At 39.1% G+C, this 18,885-nt stretch overlaps 1 protein-coding gene across 1 annotated transcript; it reads left to right on the forward strand.

Annotated features, from left to right (window-relative positions):
• Window positions 1-17,025: 17,025 nt before the first annotated feature.
• Window positions 17,026-18,355, forward strand: LOC142353680 (solute carrier family 25 member 3-like). Its single transcript, XM_075405989.1, has one exon. The coding sequence runs from the start codon at window positions 17,084-17,086 to the stop codon at window positions 18,158-18,160; it is 1,077 nt and encodes a 358-aa protein (XP_075262104.1). The 5' UTR covers window positions 17,026-17,083; the 3' UTR covers window positions 18,161-18,355.
• The last annotated feature ends 530 nt before the right edge of the window (window positions 18,356-18,885 follow it).

Here is an 18,885-nt window from a genome sequence, read left to right on the forward strand (position 1 = left end):
GTTTAAAAAGTAGTATGTTGTCTCAAAATTAAATAGACTTTTATCACGCTATCGCGAGTTCATCGAAATTTGTTTTTCTATTACCTAACTTATGAAAATAGAATAAAAAATTTAATTTTTTATCTAAAATTTTGTGTCAAAATTAAAGGTATTAAACATAGAGATGGTTCTTTTCAGCTTTATAAGTCCAATAAGCTGATACCAAGTTTTTGGTTTTTTGAAGCAAATCAGGTGCCTAAGGTTTGCATTCCAGAACTGTTGCTTGTAAGTAGTTCAATTTGTGACAACTCAAAGCCTGCGCTCGTTTCGTCAGCGCCTTTTTTGAATTTATTTGGTTTACCTTAATGAAAATTGACGATTGATAGAGCCATTCAACTTATTGTTATCCACATATTTTCCTGTAACCCTTGTATTTCAATGAATGAGTTTCTATTTATTATAGATTCCTTATGCTATGACTCTCTGATCAAGACTGGCTGCTTCTTACACAAATATTGCTATCGGAGACTTTTCCAAACGATGATCAGAATGTTCAAATAAATAGGAAAACTAATTTTTTGAAAGAAGAAATTTCTTTGTAAGGTTTCTCTGATTGCTAAAATTAAATAGACGATTGTTCTCACGCAACATTTATGGATTGCAAATTGCATTGGAATGACTATTGTTTGTTTTCTCCACTTTGTTGCTTCGAATTGATTTTTTTGTCCAAATTAAAGTGTATAATTGTGATTGTAAAACGTAAATGTGTGACTTGTAGTTTTCTAACCATAGACAAAGAGTTGGTCTAATGTTTGTGTTCAAAAAGGTAGGATGTCGTCTCAAAATTTCATTGATTTTATCACTGTATTAGTAGTTGAACAAAACATGTTTCCATATCAAAAAAAGATGACGATTTTAAACTTTTGCAAGCTATAGGCATCTTTTATTGTTTAAAATCGACGTAATGAAGATGACTCAGCAGCTATAGCAGAAAAATTTTGATTGATATTTCCTTCAATGCAATTTTTAATAACCTCAAACTAAATGTTCAAAACACAAATGCTTAATGCTTTGGACTTGATTAATTTTTATTGATGGCGACAAAAAAGAGACTTTATAATGTTGTCAGAAACCAATGCCCAAGAAGGAGATGCCCTTCTGTTAAAATATAAAGGCTGTGCTCACACTATAAGTTCAAAATGGTCTTATCAAAGCTAGCACAATTACAATTAATATATTTTTCATGCCTCTATGAAAACGAATGATGAATTTTGGCATCAAAATCAAAAAAGGAAAAATGAAAAATTGTTTTCTCTAAATCGAGACAATATTACTGGCTCATTAGTGCAAAGATGGGAATCATTCAAGTCTAAGAGACCAAAAACTTGAGAAAAGAACCTTACTCTCACCTTAGCGATGACTTTCAATTTTGTTTCGAATAGGTAAATTTACATATAAACGAATATAAACATGTTGGTAGTATGGTAAAATACGTTTTCTCAGGGTGATAGGGAGCAGCACAACCACCCTCTCTCTTGACATTAGGTCTAGTAATTTTTGTTTTGGACAGCGATCTCTCCAAAGGTTTTGTCACGGGTGGGGTTGACCAGTTAAAACCTTGCTAAATTGATATTTCCTCACACCTCAATCTGAACCCGCTTTCGTTTGATAAACAGCTTTTCTGCTGACACAACTTAGCGTAAGCAAAAAATTTTGAAAACATTAGGTATTCTTGCGCATTGGGTATAGTGGCAGGAATATTGTGTCTGCCTGACCCAATGTAATTAGACACTTTGTTCTTAAATTTGATACCTGAGACAACTCCTGTGTTTGCTGCCGAGCATGAGATGGTCTAATTCCGTCCAATTTTTGTTCTATCTAACATGTTTCTCTAGTTTTTTCAGCATAGACAAAGATCTGGTCTTAAGTTTCAGTTCGTGTTTAAAAAGTAGTATGATGTCTCAAAATTAAATAGACTTTTATCATGCTATCGCGAGTTCATCGAAATTTGTTTTTCTATTACCTAACTTATGAAAATAGAATAAAAAATTTAATTTTTTCTCTGAAATTTTGTGTCAAAATTAAAGGTATTAAACATAGAGATGGTTCTTTTCAGCTTTATAAGTCCAATAAGCTGATACCAAGTTTTTGGTTTTTTGAAGCAAATCAGGTGCCTAAGGTTTGCATTCCAGCACTGTTGCTTGTAAGTAGTTCAATTTGTGGCAATTCAAAGCCTGCGCTCGTTTCATCAGCGCCTTTTTTGAATTTATTTGGTTTACCTTAATGAAAATTGACGTTTGATAGAGCCATTCAACTTATGGTTATCCACATATTGTCCTGTAACCCTTGTATTTCAATGAATGAGTTTCTATTTTTATATATTCCGTATGCTATGACTCTCTGATCAAGACTGGCTGCTTCCTACACAAATATTGCTATCGGAGACTTTTCCAAACAATGATCAGAATGTTCAAATAAATTGGAAAACTAATTTTTTGAAAGAAGAAATTTCTTTGTAAGGATTCTCTGATTGAGAATATTCTCCACTCAGCTCCGAATATTCTCAGCTCTCAATATTTTCCACGTTTTTTTAGCAACCCCCTTTTGCAAATTGAGGACTTTCTTCAAAACAAAGCTCATATAAAAACTTCCTCAAACCATCACCTATTGTGTCCTGGTCGGAAAAGTATTCTTATATATAAAACCTGCAACTTTATTGGTTGTGCACTGCGCTCTTTTCATCATTGCCATCTTTTAGTATGAATGATTGGGCATAATCAAAAATGGCGATTGTTAGCACAAGTCACAATTACAAATTGTGGTTGAAAATGTAAAGTTTTGACCCGTTATTTTCTGACAATAGACAAAGATGTGGTCTAATGTTTGTGTTCAAAGAGTTAGTATGTTATCTGAAATTACATTGATTTTATCACGGTATCATTAATTGAACAAAACATGTTCCCGCAACAAAAAACGACGACGATTTTTAATTTTTGCAAGACTTAGGCATCTTTTATTGTTTAAAATCAAAGTAATCAATATGACTCAGCAACTGTGGCAGAAATTTTTCAATTGATAATTCCTTCAATGCAAGTTTCTTTGTAATCAAATTAAAAGTTGAAAACACAAATGCTTAAAATGATGCTATTGGAGTTGAGTAAATTTGTTGATGGCGACGAAAAGGGGCTTCAGAATGTTATCAGAAGCCAATGCCAAAGAAAGAGATGACCTTCTGTTAAAATATAAAGGCTGTAATCACCCCATAAGTCTAAAATGGTCTTATCAAAGCTAGCACAAGTAAATATAAAAGATTTTCCATCAGTCTATGAAAACGAATGATAACATATGGCATCAGAATCAGAAAAGAACCTCAATCTCACTTTAGCAACGATTTTCAAATCTGTTTCGAATAGGTAAACTTACATTTAAACGAATATAAACATGTTGGTAGTATTGTAAAACACACGTATTCTCACGGTGCTAGAGAACAGCACATCCGCCATCTTGACAATAGGGGTTTTACTTTTTGTCTTGGAGAGCGATCTCTCCACCCGTTTTAACACGGGTGGGGTTGACCAGTTAAAACAGTGTTAAAGCTGATATTTCAATACATCTCAATCTAAGCTTGCTTTTGTTTGATAAACAGTTTTTCTGCTGCCACAAACTAGCTTAATTGAAAAGATTTTGCAAATATTAGTTAATCTTGCACATTGGGTATACAACTTTCGGTTTTTGAATTACGTCAGTTGCATACTGGTGGAGTTTTAGAACTGTTGCTTGCAAGTAGTTTTTTTTCGACAATTCAGTGCTTGACTGAGTCGGATTTGTATCTGTTCACGGAAAAATTGTTCAAAATGTGATTGCTGCCATTTTAGGGCTTGCAGGAACCCAACAGCAGCTCTCATCATTTTCCACGTTTTTCTAGCAACCCCCTTTTGCGAATTGAGGACTTTCTTCAAAACAAAGCTCATAGGAAAACTTCCTCAAACCATCACCTATTGTGTCCTGGTCGGAAATCATTCTCATATATAACCTGCAACCTTATTGATTGTGCACTGCGCTCTTTTCATCAGTGCCATATTTTAGCATGATTGATTGGGCATAATCAAAAATGGCGATTGTTAGCACAAGTCACAATTACAAATTGTGGTTGAATATGTAAAGTTTTGACCCTTTATTTTCTGACCATAGACAAAGATGTGGTCTAATGTTTGTGTTCAAAGAGGTAGTATGTTAACTGAAATTACATTGATTTTATCACGGTATCAGTAATTGAACAAAACATGTTCCCGCAACAAAAACCGACGACGATTTTTAATTTTTGCAAGACCTAGGCATCTTTTATTGTTTAAAATCGAAGTAATCAATATGACTCAGCAACTGTGGCAGAAATTTTTCAATTGATAATTCCTTCAATGCAAGTTTCTTTGTAATCAAATTAAAAGTTGAAAACACAAATGCTTAAAATGATGCTATTGGAGTTGAGTAAATTTGTTGATGGCGACAAAAAGGGGCTTCAGAATGTTATCAGAAGCCAATGCCAAAGAAAGAGATGACCTTCTGTTAAAATATAAAGGCTGTAATCACCCCATAAGTCTAAAATGGTCTTATCAAAGCTAGCACAAGTAAATATAAAAGATTTTCCATCAGTCTATGAAAACGAATGATAATATATGGCATCAGAATCAGAAACTAAAATCATGGTAATCCATGGTTATGATTAAATTTTGCAAAACTACAACATCCCACAAAAAATTAAAACAGTGCAAAATTTTAACCAAAACAAAACTCCAAGTGCGAAAATTAAACATTGATTTCTCTAAATCGAGACAGCGTTACTGATTCATTGGTTCAAAGATGGGAATCATTCAAGTCTAAGAGACCAAAAATTTGAGAAAAGAACCTCAATCTCACTTTAGCAACGATTTTCAAATCTGTTCCGAATAGGTAAACTTACATTTAAACGAATATAAACATGTTGGTAGTATGGTAAAACACACGTATTCTCACGGTGCTAGAGAACAGCACAACCGCCATCTTGACAATAGGGGTTTGACTTTTTGTGTTGGAGAGCGACCTCTCCACGCGTTTTAACACGGGTGGGTTGACCAGTTAAAACAGTGTTAAAGCTGATATTTCAATACATCTCAATCTAAGCTTGCTTTTGTTTGATAAACAGTTTTTCTGCTGCCACAAACAAGCTAAATTGAAAAGATTTTGCAAATATTTGTTATTCTTGCACATTGGGTATAGTGGAAGGATTATTGTGTCTGCCTGACTTTATTAGACAATGCCTGTATGTAATTTGACACTTCATCTTAAAATTAATACCTGAGACAACTTCTGTGTTTGGCTGCCGAGCTTAAGAATGTCTAATTCCGTCCAATTTTTGTTCTATCCAACATGTGTCTCTAGTTTTCTCAGCATAGACAAAGATCTGGTCTTAAGTTTCAGTTAGTGTTTAAAAAGTAGTATTTTGTCTCAAAATGACATTAACTTTTATCACGCTATCGCGAGTTCATCGAAGTTTGTTTGTCTTTTACCTAACTTATTAAAATAGAATGAAAATTTAATTTTTTCTCTAAAATTGTGTGTCAAAAATAAAGGTATCACACCGGATCCAAATTGATCATCACGTGGCACAAAAAAATTTCACAACAACTAAATCCGTAAACATGGAGATGGTTGTTTTTCTGTTTTTTAAGTCGAAAAAGTCGATACCAACTTTCGGTTTTTGGATTAAATCAGTTGCATACTGGTAGAATTTTGGAACTGTTGCTTGCAAGTAGTTTATTCTTCGACAATTCAGTGCTTGACTGAGTCGAATTTGTATCTGTTCACGGAAAAATTGTTCAAATTGTGATTGCTGCCATTTTAGGGCTTGCAGGAACCCAACAGCAGCTCTCAATATTCTCCACGTTTTTCTAGCAACCCCCTTTTGCGAATTGAGGACTTTCTTCGAAACAAAGCTCTTATAAAAACTTCCTCAAACTAACCCCTATTGTGGCCTGATCAGAAAATGGTTCTTATGTATAAATTGTAACCTTATTGATTGTGTACTGCTCTCTTTTCATCGGCGTCTTCTTCTAAATTGAATGATTCGGCATAATCAAAAAATGGCGATTGTTAGCGCCATGTAATTTATGGTTATCCACTCATTGTACCTTAACCCTTGTTTTCCAATGAAGTGTTTCTCCTTGTTATAGGTTTTGTATGCCATGATTCCGTGACCAAGACCGGCCTCTTCTTACACGATAATTGCCATCAGAGACTTTTCCAAACGATGGTCAAAAAGTTGAAATAAATAGGATTGGTAATTTTATGAAAGAAGGAATTTCTTTGTAAGGTTTCTCTGAATTCTCAAAGTTAGATAGATGATTGTTGTTCTCCCGATACATTTGTGGATTGCAAATGGTTCTGGGTGACTGTTGTAGGTTTTCTTCACTTTGTTGCTGAGTGTTGATTCTGTTGTGGAAAATAAAGTCAACTCAAGAAAAAAAGGTCCGACCAATAAGACAGAAAGACCCGGAAAAAAGACTGGTTGAAAAATTCTGTAGGGCTAAGTCTTTTCAATTTCAAGTGCAGTGAAGTGTAAAATTTTGACTTAGCAAACATTATGCGAGAAATAGAAAGAAGAAATGTGGAATTAATTTTTAGATAGGGAGCCAATAAGAAGCCAATTAGATAGGGGTTGGACAGACAAAAGAACATGCAACCATTAAAATGAATTCTTTTGGTAGATAAGAGTTTCAATATTTTGAGCTAGCCTGCTTGCTGATTTTAGATTGACAAAATTCCACTTCTTCTCTTCATTGAAAGTTCTTAATTACAGCTTTTGAAACTTCATTTTTTCTATCAACTAATTTCATAAGGTGATTTAAATACAACTAAGTGTAGTTATTTTGACTTGCATTTCGATTAACAATTCGTTTTTAGGAAAAATTTGAAAGAATTTTTATGAAAATATTCATCCGTTCCTGCCTCATATCCTTGAAAATCTGTAGGATTTAATTCTTTATTGGTAGCAACTTAGTTTTTTGGTTAGATGGAAAAATTTTGATCTCCATAATGCACTCAAGTTGCTTCCCGACTAAGGTCTGATTGGGCTTCATAACTTGCACGTAGGCAAGTTTCTAGAAGCATCTACTACTTTTTTGTCTACTAGTGAATCCAAAAACTTTATAACGTAAATCCCGATTAAATTTATGAGCTTCCATTTAAAATTTACGGCTGTTTCAACAGCCATAGTTCCGGATTTATAATATTATTTTACATAATTTTTTTCAGACCAAAACTTTTTATTCAGTGAAAAGCTGAATAACAAAACAGTTGTGATCGAGCTTGAGGGTCTTTGTGAAAAATAAGAACTTTGTTGTCAAAGAACGTAGTGTTTGTACAGAAGACGTCAATGAATGCGTTCTGTATTTTTCTGCCTTCAAAAGTCAAAGATCTAGCTTCACAGCAAGCATTTTTTAATTTTTGTTTGCTGCCTAATAATTAACATGAATTGACCGGAAATTTAGAAAACTATCCGTAGATATACCAGGCAAACATTATTGAGCGCATTAATTCACAGGAGAAATCCACCGGATGTTTCTTACGTCAAGGGGTCTGAAAAAGATTACTAATTGTACAATTTGCTTTATGGCCGCGTTTCTGATTTTGATTTTATTAGACTCTCCAACAATTCAAATCACCACTTTTAAACTTAACTGCCAAACTCATATTTCACTACAACAAAAAAATCATTCGATACTTTGCAAGCTTAAAAAATTTTCTTTTTCCTTAATTGGATAACTGATGAGAGAGGATTTGACAAAAAGTGGAAGCACTTGGGTTGGGAAGTGCGTTTATTTGTGCGTTCATAACGCACTACGGGACATTAAATCTTCCTATTTCCAGAGACAAAAAAATAAATAGCTGAAAGCAATTTCTAGAGAGAAAATTTAAATTGCTGCCAATCGAAGAAGGAGTTCCTTCATGAGCTCACCTCATTTATTACATTGAACGGCTTGCTCAGTTGACAAAGCAAAGTGACAGGGTTTCACCGCAAAACCCAAAAAAATCTACCCTCCAGATTTCTTTCTTATGAACAGACAACCCGCATGTAAAAAATTTGAAAAGATTACAATTTTATGGCAAATAAAATGAGACAACATATGGGAGCAGAAAGAGTGCCAAAAAGTGTCCGCTATGAAAAAGCTCATATGGATAGCGAGTTTTCTTTGACTCATATGAAAGAACTGTTGTGTAATTGTAATTGATAGTGTTTTTTTAATAGAAAGAAGGATTTTTTAAGATAATCTTTTGAAATTCTTCATTGTTGATTTGGCAGTTGATCATTTTGAAGCTGAAATTGTTAACAAGAGAACAGCATTCTCAAATTTGTCTCAAAAAAACAAGTCTACCGAGTTTTGAAGATGTGTTCTTTGTTCAAATGATTGTAAAGTTATTGCTTAAAACTCTTTTTATAGTCAAAATGACCACCTTCATATCTAATATATGAAGTCTATTTGACTCTATCTGAACTAACCCAAGATGATGAATAAGATTCAGTATCAACGAGACCGCATTTTCATGTCAGCTGTTGGGCCTATGGGATCAAGAAAACAGAAACAGTACTAAAATTGGCTTCAGGTGGCGTTTTTACTGAAAAAATTTGAATAATTTTGTTTGTATGCAGAGAAAATCAACCAAAATGCCATGAAGCTCGCCGAAAACTATCATTACTTTAAAAAAAACAGTTTTTTTATATCTTTTTGGAAAAAAAACATGGATAAATGTCATTTGATGACTCTTGTGAGGTAGTATTCAAAGAAAATGATTTCGTAACAATAGCAATTGCAGGTTGTCAGAAATATATTAAAATTTTTGAAGTGAAACAATATCTTTAAAAGCAACTAAAATGGTCAAGAACAAAAGACCAAAACACTATTTCCATCATTTTGTTCACGTCACCGACCAATATTCAGCAATTTGAAGATTGGGACAAACAATTAAATCTAGAGCAGTTTTTACGCAACTGTTGTGAATTAGTATTGAAAGCATAACATTTTTTGATGTTTATGAGAATATCTTGATCAAAAAGGTTTGAAGTTTTGCATTATATTTCCAATTAGATTCATCAGAAACATCAGCACAAGAAACAGAGCACCGGAAACATAGTTCACTTGTCGGGCAGCACGTTAGTGAGTGCTCTTGTCGTCGAAGGCTTTTAATTGGCGTATTTTAAAGCGAAACTGAAGAAATGACTACCGTAGAGGACCATAAGGCATTGAAATCTAGAAACAAACACGCGCGGTAACCAACGAGGGCAGAAGTTGGCACCCTAACTTTAGTCCGACATATGAGTCGGGTTAGAGTCCAAAAAGATTTAACTAACAATAAATAAAAAATTGGAAAGTCACTGTTGTGAGTTTTAATAGTGATTTTTAGTGACATGTTTCGACTGACTTTCGTCAGTTCTAAATATTCAAGCAAAACAAGTTGAAAAATTCCAATAACTCTAAAGCATTATAATAATTGTAGATAATTTTTCACATTGGTTGGAAACACTCATAGAGTAAAGTTGATAATCTGACGAAGCTAGTTGCAGCGAAAACGTTCGTTTTCATGTTTAGATTTAGACTAATGGGCGATCAATTTGTTTTAATTTATGTCATAAGATAGTTTAGGCGGGTCCTTCAATCATTTATATTACATCTGAACAATAGGAAGTAACACCACTTAATAACGAAGGAGAAAAGTTTCGATCGATGAATTGCCAATCGATGAAAAGCAAAAATTTCGTTTCTACTTTACTCGGATCACCAAGTAATTTTTGTAAATATAAACTTGCATTGACATGAGCAGATTTTCCAGATGGTTCTTTGAAAAACAACATCCGTTGATAAAAAACGAGCTATCCTAACAAAAAAACACGAGTAAGTTGGTTCATTACTATTTTTTAGAACATTCAGGTTAAACACAAAAATGTCAAAAGCAGCATAATTTCTAACCCCAAAAACTCCATAAGTGAAATATCGACCTGGAACAGAACAGATTTTATAAAATCCAGCAATTAAAACAATAATTTGTTGGGACCCATCAAATGCCACGATTTTCAACGGCATTCACAACTATTGATGACAACTGGCTGTTGATTGTCGGCCCATAATCCAGGTCAGGTTCCCAGAACTAAGCCAGCTCTGATCAGACCGACTTGGATCGCATACAGGGATTATCGTGCAAACAAAAATGCAGGATCGGGAAAGTGCTACGGTCGTTTGATATTCTGGACAATAGTTGCAGAAGGGTCTGACCAAAAACCAAGGTCTGGACATAGTTTAGACCATGGTGGCAAAGTCTGATAAAAAGATAAAAGTCTAAAATTTTTGTTTGTATGCAGAGAAATTCAATCAATATTCCAAGGAGATGGCCGAAATCTACCACTATTTTTTTAAAAAAAACAATAACATTTTTTAAAGCATTAAAACTTTAAAAACTGTCTTTTGACAACTACTGTGAGGTTATATTCATTTACAGTGATTTTGTAACAATGGCAATTGCGGGTTGTCACATATATATTAAAGTTTTTGAAGTGAAACAATTTCTTTAAAGGCAAATAAAATGGCCAAGAACAAAAGACCCAAAACAATATTCCCATCATTTTTTCACGTCACCGACCAATAATCAGCAAGTTGAAGATTTATTCTAATATTTCAATCTTTTAAATTACATCTGAAAAATAGGAAGTAACACCACTTTCGATCGATGAATTGCCAGTTGGTGAAATTCAAAAACTTCTTTTCTACGTTATTCAGATCACCAAATACTTTTGTGCTTTTTGGGTGCCGTGACAATATGATCAGGTGAAATATGAGAAAACTCAAAGAATAAATTTACATGGACATGAGAAGATTTTCTGAATGGTTCTTCTCCGAATGGTTCTCCTCCCTTCATAAAAAACGAGCTAACCTGCCAACAAAATCAGGAGTAAATTGGTTCATTATTTTTTTGTTTAGAAGAACTAGTTTAAACACTATAACGTCAAAAGCAGCCAAATTTCTAACCCCAAAAACATTATATGTAAAATATCGACCTATAACAGCACAGATTTTAGAAAATCCAGGAATTAAAACAAAAATTTGTTGGGGCCTATCTATTGGAACGATTTTCAAAGGCATTCACAATTATTGATGACAACTGGTGGTTGACTGTCCGCCCATAATCCCGGTCAAGTTCCCGGACTCAGGCCAGCTCTGATCAGATCGACTTGGATCTCACACAGGGAATATCGTGCAAACAAAAATATAGGGTCGGAAAAGTGCTACGGCAGCATGATAGTCTGGACAAGGGTTGCAGAAGTGTCTGATCAAAAACCAATGTCTGGACATAGTGTAGACTATGGTGGTAAATTGTGATGGGATAAGCTGAAGGAAATGTGCAACTTCAAATAATAAATTCAAATCCCGCACTGGGAATATTTAGCGAAAAGTCATAGTTAAATAAAATTATGTTTTTAAGAAAAACCTTATAAGACGAGCTATTACGAAGTTGAATATGAAGAAGTTTTAATGCTGGCAAGAAAAGCAGCAGAATTTATGAGTTGAGGTTTTAATTTTGGTCGTTGGTTGTGGTCATATCAATGGTTAATTCATCCTGTTTTATTCTTACCATTTCCCCTAATTGGTTTGGGATTTTCTCATGGTTATTCTTACCCGCATGGTGTCTGTTAGTTAAATCCGAAGGCTGGGCCTGCAAGAAGTGCGACACGCCCTCCCCACAAACTTTAGCACCCTCTCGCTTCCTCGCTGATCCTTCGCAAAGAATGGAAACCCTACAGCGGAAGGAAATCCGTATCCTCCAGTGGAACGCCGACGGTTTTCTCACTAAATGGGTGGAACCTGGAGATCGACTAGCCAAGGACAAGATTGACATCGGCTTTGTCCAAGAGACCAAGTTGTAAGCCAAGAACAGGACGCCCAAGATCGCAGGCTACTCAATTATAAGGTTTGACCCCCCAGAGCAGCCGGGAGGTGGACTCCTCTGTCTGATCAAGGAAGACATCCCGTTCACCACGCCGAAACACCCCAATCAGCTTAAAGGAATTGTGGCTAGCACTATTTTCAACGTCCGCGTCTCGAAACGAAAGTGGCTAACCGTCAGCAACGTCTACATCCCCCCGAAAAGAGCTACAGAAGAGGAAACCAATGTGACAGACCACATTCCAACAGGTGTGAATTGCTTCATAGCCGGTGACCTCAATGGCCATTCTAGCCTGTGGGACCCCACCCAGCCAACGGATATCAGGGGCACCAGAATAGAGGAGTGGATGAACGACTCAAACCTTGCATGCCTGAACAGCATCGACGACACACAACCGCTCAAATGGAAATCCCAGCAGCCCAGACATATTTCCTGCCCCGACAACACGGACAAACCGACTACCGTGGCAAACAATAGAGGACATTGGCGGATCTGACCACCCGCCCATTCTCATCCAAGCCTTCTGCCGAACTCAGAGGCTAGCCCCGCCAGCGAAAAGTCAAAGATGAAAGCCCAACCACGACCTGTCAGAGTTCAGAGCTACTCTTGAAGACAAATTGGAGGACGCCAAACTGCCAGCCGACAAGCTTGAAAGAGCCAAACAGTTCACTGCCCTTGTAAAAGAAGCAGCCTCAGCGACAGTGCCAAGAACCAAACCAGGAAAGAAGACGCGATGCTACATCACACCACAAATCAGGCATCTCATCAGTAAGAGGAACCGCTTGCGACGCAACCTCTACCAGAACATGAACGAGTTGCTTGAAAACTGACGTGATGTCAGAGAAAAAGTCGCGGCTGTCCGCAAGATACAGTGGGTCGAATTTATCGAGGAAATTGAATACTCCACCGCTCCAAGCCAGCCGAACGAAGCACTAAAGCTGGGAGATGAAACCATCAGCAGCTCCCTCAAGAAAGCGGACGCCTTCATGCAACACTTTGCCATGGAAAGCCGGCTCCAGTTCTCGAAGAGAGAAAGAGACACCAAAAGAACCTCCCGCGGCCTAAAATCCGCGATGTCTGCCGTCGACGCAAGCGCTCAAGACATCACCATGCTCGAACTCGAGAAAGCGATTGCAAGCATGCGAAGCCGAGGAGCTGCCGGACCGGATGAAATAACGGCAGCCTTTATCAAAGCCTTCGGACACAGCGCGAAGTCCGCACTGCTAGCACTTTACAATGACTCGTGGAACCACGCAGCTGTCCCGCAGGGATGTAGAAATGCCACGATCATCCCCCTGCTCCAGGCCGGAAAGGACCCGGCGTCAATGGCCTTGTACAGGCCAATCAGCCTGACTCCATGCCTTGCAGAAGTCCTGGAACGCACGATCGCTTCTAGGCTCGTGCACCTGATCGAAACTCGAGGACTCCTTGGCAACAACCAATGTGGAGGACAAAAGAAGAGATGTTGCGAAGACGTCATCATCGGACTTACACACGTCATTGTCGACGCCTTCCAACCCAGTAAAACTTGGCAAAGTGGTTATGGCGCTGTTCGACTACAGCAAGGCATTCGACCGTGTATGGAGACAAACGCTAATTCTGACGCTCGTGGACAAAGCTACTACTTCTAGGTACATCCGTTGGATACCAGCTTTTCTTAACAACTGGCAAGCAAGATCCCTTTACGGTGGAACGCTCAGCCGAACGAAGAAGCTTCAACAAGGGGTCCCGCAAGGATCCGTGCTTGCCCCGCTACTGCTCATGCTCTTCATCGACCCTGTTACCAACGAACTCCAAGAGGATCATGCGCTCTTCATGGACGACCTCTCTGTGTGGTCGGCAAGCCCGGACAAAAGTTTCGCAACCGAACGAATACAAAATGCACTCAATCACGTTGTTGAATGGAGCAAAGAAGACAAACTGACGCTGAACACCCAGAAGTACATACGAGCTATAAGAGCAGCATAGTTCTCCGCTGGATCCACCGATGCGAATTGGAAACCACCGCTCCACATCGAAAATGAAGCAATGCCCTTCAACCCAACGCCCAATTTCCTAAGAGTTCGAATGGACAAAACCCTGTCCTTTGGAGCCCACGTTGAAGACGTGACGCAGAAAGTTAAAAAGAGAACGTCACTCCTCCGCGCCGCAGCCTCTAGGGACTGGGGGTGGCACAAGAAGACCTTACGCCGAGTGTTCCAGTCAACCCAGCGCAGCTTAATGGAGTAATGTTTTTGAGCTCAACCAACATGGCAAGCTCGAGAAAGCTCAGAATCAAGTACTCAGAGCTATTACATGAAAGTATTCGTCAACACCGCTCGAAGCGCTCCGCCTCGAATCAGGGTTCCAGAGCTATGCAACCCACAGCAAGCGGCTGACGGCCGCCTCTCAGCAGAAGGCCTTCAGACTTCCAACAGAGCACCCAAGAGCTGTAAGGCTTAGTTCTACCGTCCCTTGAAGATTGAAACGCTCAAGTTGGAAATCGACGGCTCAGGAACTACTGTCCGCTCTCACCGACGAACTGGAAAAACGAAACTGCCAACAACCAGACCAGGAAAAACCACCATGGGAAGGATGCAACACCTCAAACTGGACAGTCGCGGACACCATAGCTGGTGCCCGAACCAAATGTCAGAAAGAAACGACGTTAGATGTCCTTAGGGACCTTAAGGGAGACATCTACTTATACACTGATGGTTCCGCATCACACAGCAACGAAAATGGAGGGTACGTAGTTGTTTTAGCCGAAGGCGACCAGGCCAGCCCCGATGTCATTGCCAAACTACGAAAGAGAGGCCGATCCATCACGTCATCATTTGACGAAGAGAAGGCGGCAATGCCGACAGCAGTCTCTTGGCTAATGTGCAACCAACAGCGCGGAACAACATCTTCTCTGTACAGACACTCAATCCCTCTGCACTGCTCTCTGGAAAAGAAACAATAGCACAACTGGAAGCCGTTCCTACATGGACAACCACCACTCCAAAGTCGTTATCCGATGGATACAAGGGCATTCAGATGTCGCAGGGAATGAGCTAGCAGACTCAGAGTCCAGAAAGGCAGCTGTCACGACTACCTCAGAAGCCGAACCGACGTCCCTTGGAGCCGCACTGAGCTGCATCAAAAGAACTTTCAAGGACACCGAGCCCTGCCAGCATCGTGCCAAATTCACCTACAAAGACTACAACTACAAGGCAGAAGCCAAAAAGATCACGAGCAAAAAGGACGCTGTCCTACTAGCACAGCTGCGCAGCGGACATTGCAAGCTACTGAAGGCATATGCCAATCTGCTGGACCCCACGGTCGACCCAGCATGTCCCTTGTGCACATTAGAGCCGCAGACCCTCGAACACTGGCTGAATTGCCCAGCCACGGCCAAAGATCACCTTAAATTTTTGGCACATGCCAAACCAGACTGGAATTGCTGACTGAGGCACCCGAACTCTGGGCGCCTAAACCACACACACACACACAACAACAACAACATTATTATTTTTAATCCACGTACCAACCCCTATCTATCGCCAAACCCAACAACCCCCCCCCCCCCCCAACGTACCCAAATATTCCCCCTCCACACGTACCCAACTACCCCTCCTGTCCCACGTAGGATTCATTTAGCTAGTTTGATTAATTCTCATTTTTTTGGGTCTCATTAAAGTTGCATCACAAGTCTTGTTGGCATCAAATGACTCGGCCGCACGAAAGTCACACTAAAATATTGCTCGCCCTAAAGTCGCTTAAATTTTGGGTCTTCCCATTATAGCCCCCCATAGCTTCCCATTAAATTATAGCCCCCCATTATGGTATAATTACCATGATTGGGGGGGGGGGGCTATAGGTTATCTGACCACTAAGCTGGGGGGGGGGGGGGCTATAATGTGAAAGACCCTAAATTTTTTCGATCGCACAAAAGTCTCACTAAGGTCTGATTAGTCCTGTTGGGTCTGGATTGGTGGTCTGGCTACAGTCGCACAAAAAATTGGTCACACGAAAGTCTGATTAGAGGTCATTTCGGTCCGACATGTCTGTGCAGAGATAGAAGTATGAAAATAGTCTGATCAGAGCTTGCTTGGGTCTGGGACCTTGATCGGGGAATTGTTAGAAAGTTGGGATATTTTCCATATGTGCCCCCCCCCCCCCCCAGTATGTTATGCACCCCCCCCCCCCCCAGTATGTTATGCACCCCCCCCCCCCCCCCCCAGTACGTTATGCAACCCCGTTACAGAGCACAGCTTGAAAGATTTCAAAAGAAAGTAGTCAAATGGATCCTTGGACAAAAAGTCATGCCGTATCCAAATCAACTGAGACTTCTTAACATACTACCACTACCAATGTTCATGCAACTAAATGACATTCTACTTTTATCGAAATTGACAGAAGACGATAGCTTTTTACCAATGCTGAAACAAAATTCAGAAAAAGGGAGAACAAATGAATTATTCAAGCTCCCGAAAACCAGAACTGAAAAGGCTAGAAATGATTTCTTTTTCCGTACATGCAGACTAGCAAATCGAATCGAAAAATACATTGAATTTAATACGAAAAAAGGCCTTAAAAATCGAGTTTTAAATTTCATGTGGAAGTTTGTAAACGAGCGATTCGACGAAAATAACATCTGTAGCTGGCATCTATGCTGTGACTGTCAGATCTGCAGAAATAATAGGACAATTTTCTAAGACGACGACTGGGACGAAAATCCCCTCAGTGAAAACTGTAAATCCCCAACAACAACAACAACAACATAGTAATTCATTATGTAAATGGCTCGTGCGTCTGGGGATTGCTAATAAAATGCACCCACTAAGCGGGTGGGGGACACAAACGGAATAGATCCGAAAATAGTTGTTTCTTGTAATAAATTACGACACCCTAATGCTAGCATCCTTAAGCATCAGCCTGGCTACTGCCCAAGCCAACCGCTCGCAGGTCGTTTGAGAGCAATTCGCCTGACGTTAGTCAGCTATGTTTGAAATTTTTCTTTCGGAAACCATAGCGAACTGTAACGAGAACTAGCAGATCTGGAGAATGTTCTATTACGGTTCGGTTGATTATCTGACAGAAAATAATGTAATATTGTTGACATGTCAGTTTCAATATTCCATTTTTTTCAGATTGCTCCTGAAGAATAGTCACAATGGTCTGGAACTTCAACCCCTTCTCTACCCCAAACTTCGCCTCCATGGTATCCCAAACCACCTATTCGCCCATGGGAGCTGAGAAAATGGGCCAAGCTGTAGTTCCCCGAAAACTGGCTGCAGCTGGAGGAGCAACCCCTCCTGGTGGCTACAGTTGTGAATACGGATCAATGAAGTACTTCGCCCTTTGTGGCTTTGGTGGTGTGCTTTCATGTGGTTTGACACACACTTTGGTTGTACCACTTGATCTGGTCAAGTGTAGAATTCAAGTAGATGCGCAGAAATACAAATCTATTTTTGCGGGAATGAAGATAACCGTAGCTGAAGAGGGAACAAGAGCACTGGCCAGAGGATGGGCACCAACCTTTATTGGATACAGTCTTCAAGGTTTGGGTAAATTCGGATTTTACGAAGTGTTCAAGAATGTTTACAATGGTATGCTGACTGAAGAGCAACAATATCTATACCGAACTTGGGTCTACTTGGCTGGAAGTGCAAGCGCCGAATTCTTTGCTGATATTGCTCTGGCTCCATTTGAAGCCACCAAAGTGCGAATTCAAACCAAGCCCGGCTTTGTCGGAACAATGCGAGAGGGAATGCCAATAATATACAAGGAAGGAGGTATTAATGAATTCTTCAAGGGATTGCCGCCACTATGGGCTCGACAGATACCCTACACAATGATGAAATTCGCTTGTTTTGAGCGAACAGTTGAGGCACTGTACATGTACGTTGTTCCTAAGCCCAGAGATCAATGCACCAAAGGAGAGCAACTGACCGTGACGTTCGCCGCTGGTTACATCGCTGGTGTGTTCTGTGCTATTGTGTCACATCCCGCAGATACCATGGTATCGAAGCTCAACCAACAGAAAGGTAGTGGAATTGGGACAATCTACAAGCAGATTGGATTCATGGGTCTGTGGAAGGGTCTGGGCGCCAGGATCATCATGATCGGTACCCTGACTGCCCTGCAGTGGTTCATCTATGACACTGTCAAAGTAACACTCAGACTTCCTAGGCCACCCCCTCCTCAGATGCCAGAGAGCTTGAAGAAGAAGCTGGAGCAGAAGTCGTGATTTATCACAATTACATCCAAATCACTGTCACCGGATACTTTGCAGAGACTACGACGAACCAATAGAAGACAAATGAATTAACATCGATTTTGTCCTTTTTTAAAATTGAATTACTATAACATTAGTCGGCCTTGCCGCTATCGAATTAATCCAACTAAATGTATCAATTGAAGTACTACGCGTCCGGTTTTGCAATCTTCTTTCGACTCAGAGATTCAGCTAATTTTCGAAAATGTTAATTCTTAGCCAATGCTATTAACAATTACGTCTTGTTACGTTGTACATGTTTTCGACACAACCTATTTTTAGTCTTTAACGCACAGCGATAGCTGGGGCTATTATTGGCCTTCTCTTGTTTTTTTATTTCGTCGTCGCGATTTTTGTTACGACCATATGACGTCACAACCGCTTGCTTTTTGTTCATGCACTTTCAATTGAAGTGCGTGCGTGACGTCATTTTTCGCTCTTAGTGGAGCGAGTTTTCTTGTTCATTCGCGTGGTCAAATTTTTGGTCACACTTGACTTACCTCACTCTCAAAATGACTTCCTCATTTTGAAATTGACTTTTATTTACTTTAATTCAAAGAGATAAGGTCAAATGGGTGTGTGTCACTTTAAAGGAAGATTATTTGAGAGCAGCTAATAGAGGCAGCAAAAACTTATACAGGTTTTTAATCAAAATATAATATATCAGAGTTCATTGAAAAGACGATTTTTCTGGTCCG

The sequence above is a fragment of the Convolutriloba macropyga genome, chromosome 14, assembly GCF_964194025.1.
Source record: "Convolutriloba macropyga chromosome 14, txConMacr16.3, whole genome shotgun sequence".
Taxonomy (NCBI): Eukaryota; Metazoa; Xenacoelomorpha; order Acoela; family Convolutidae; genus Convolutriloba; species Convolutriloba macropyga.

What these genes read in the sequence shown, in the direction of transcription:
- LOC142353680 (XM_075405989.1), top strand. Translation starts at nt 17,084, where the DNA reads ATGGTCTGGAACTTCAACCCCTTCTCTACCCCAAACTTCGCCTCCATG.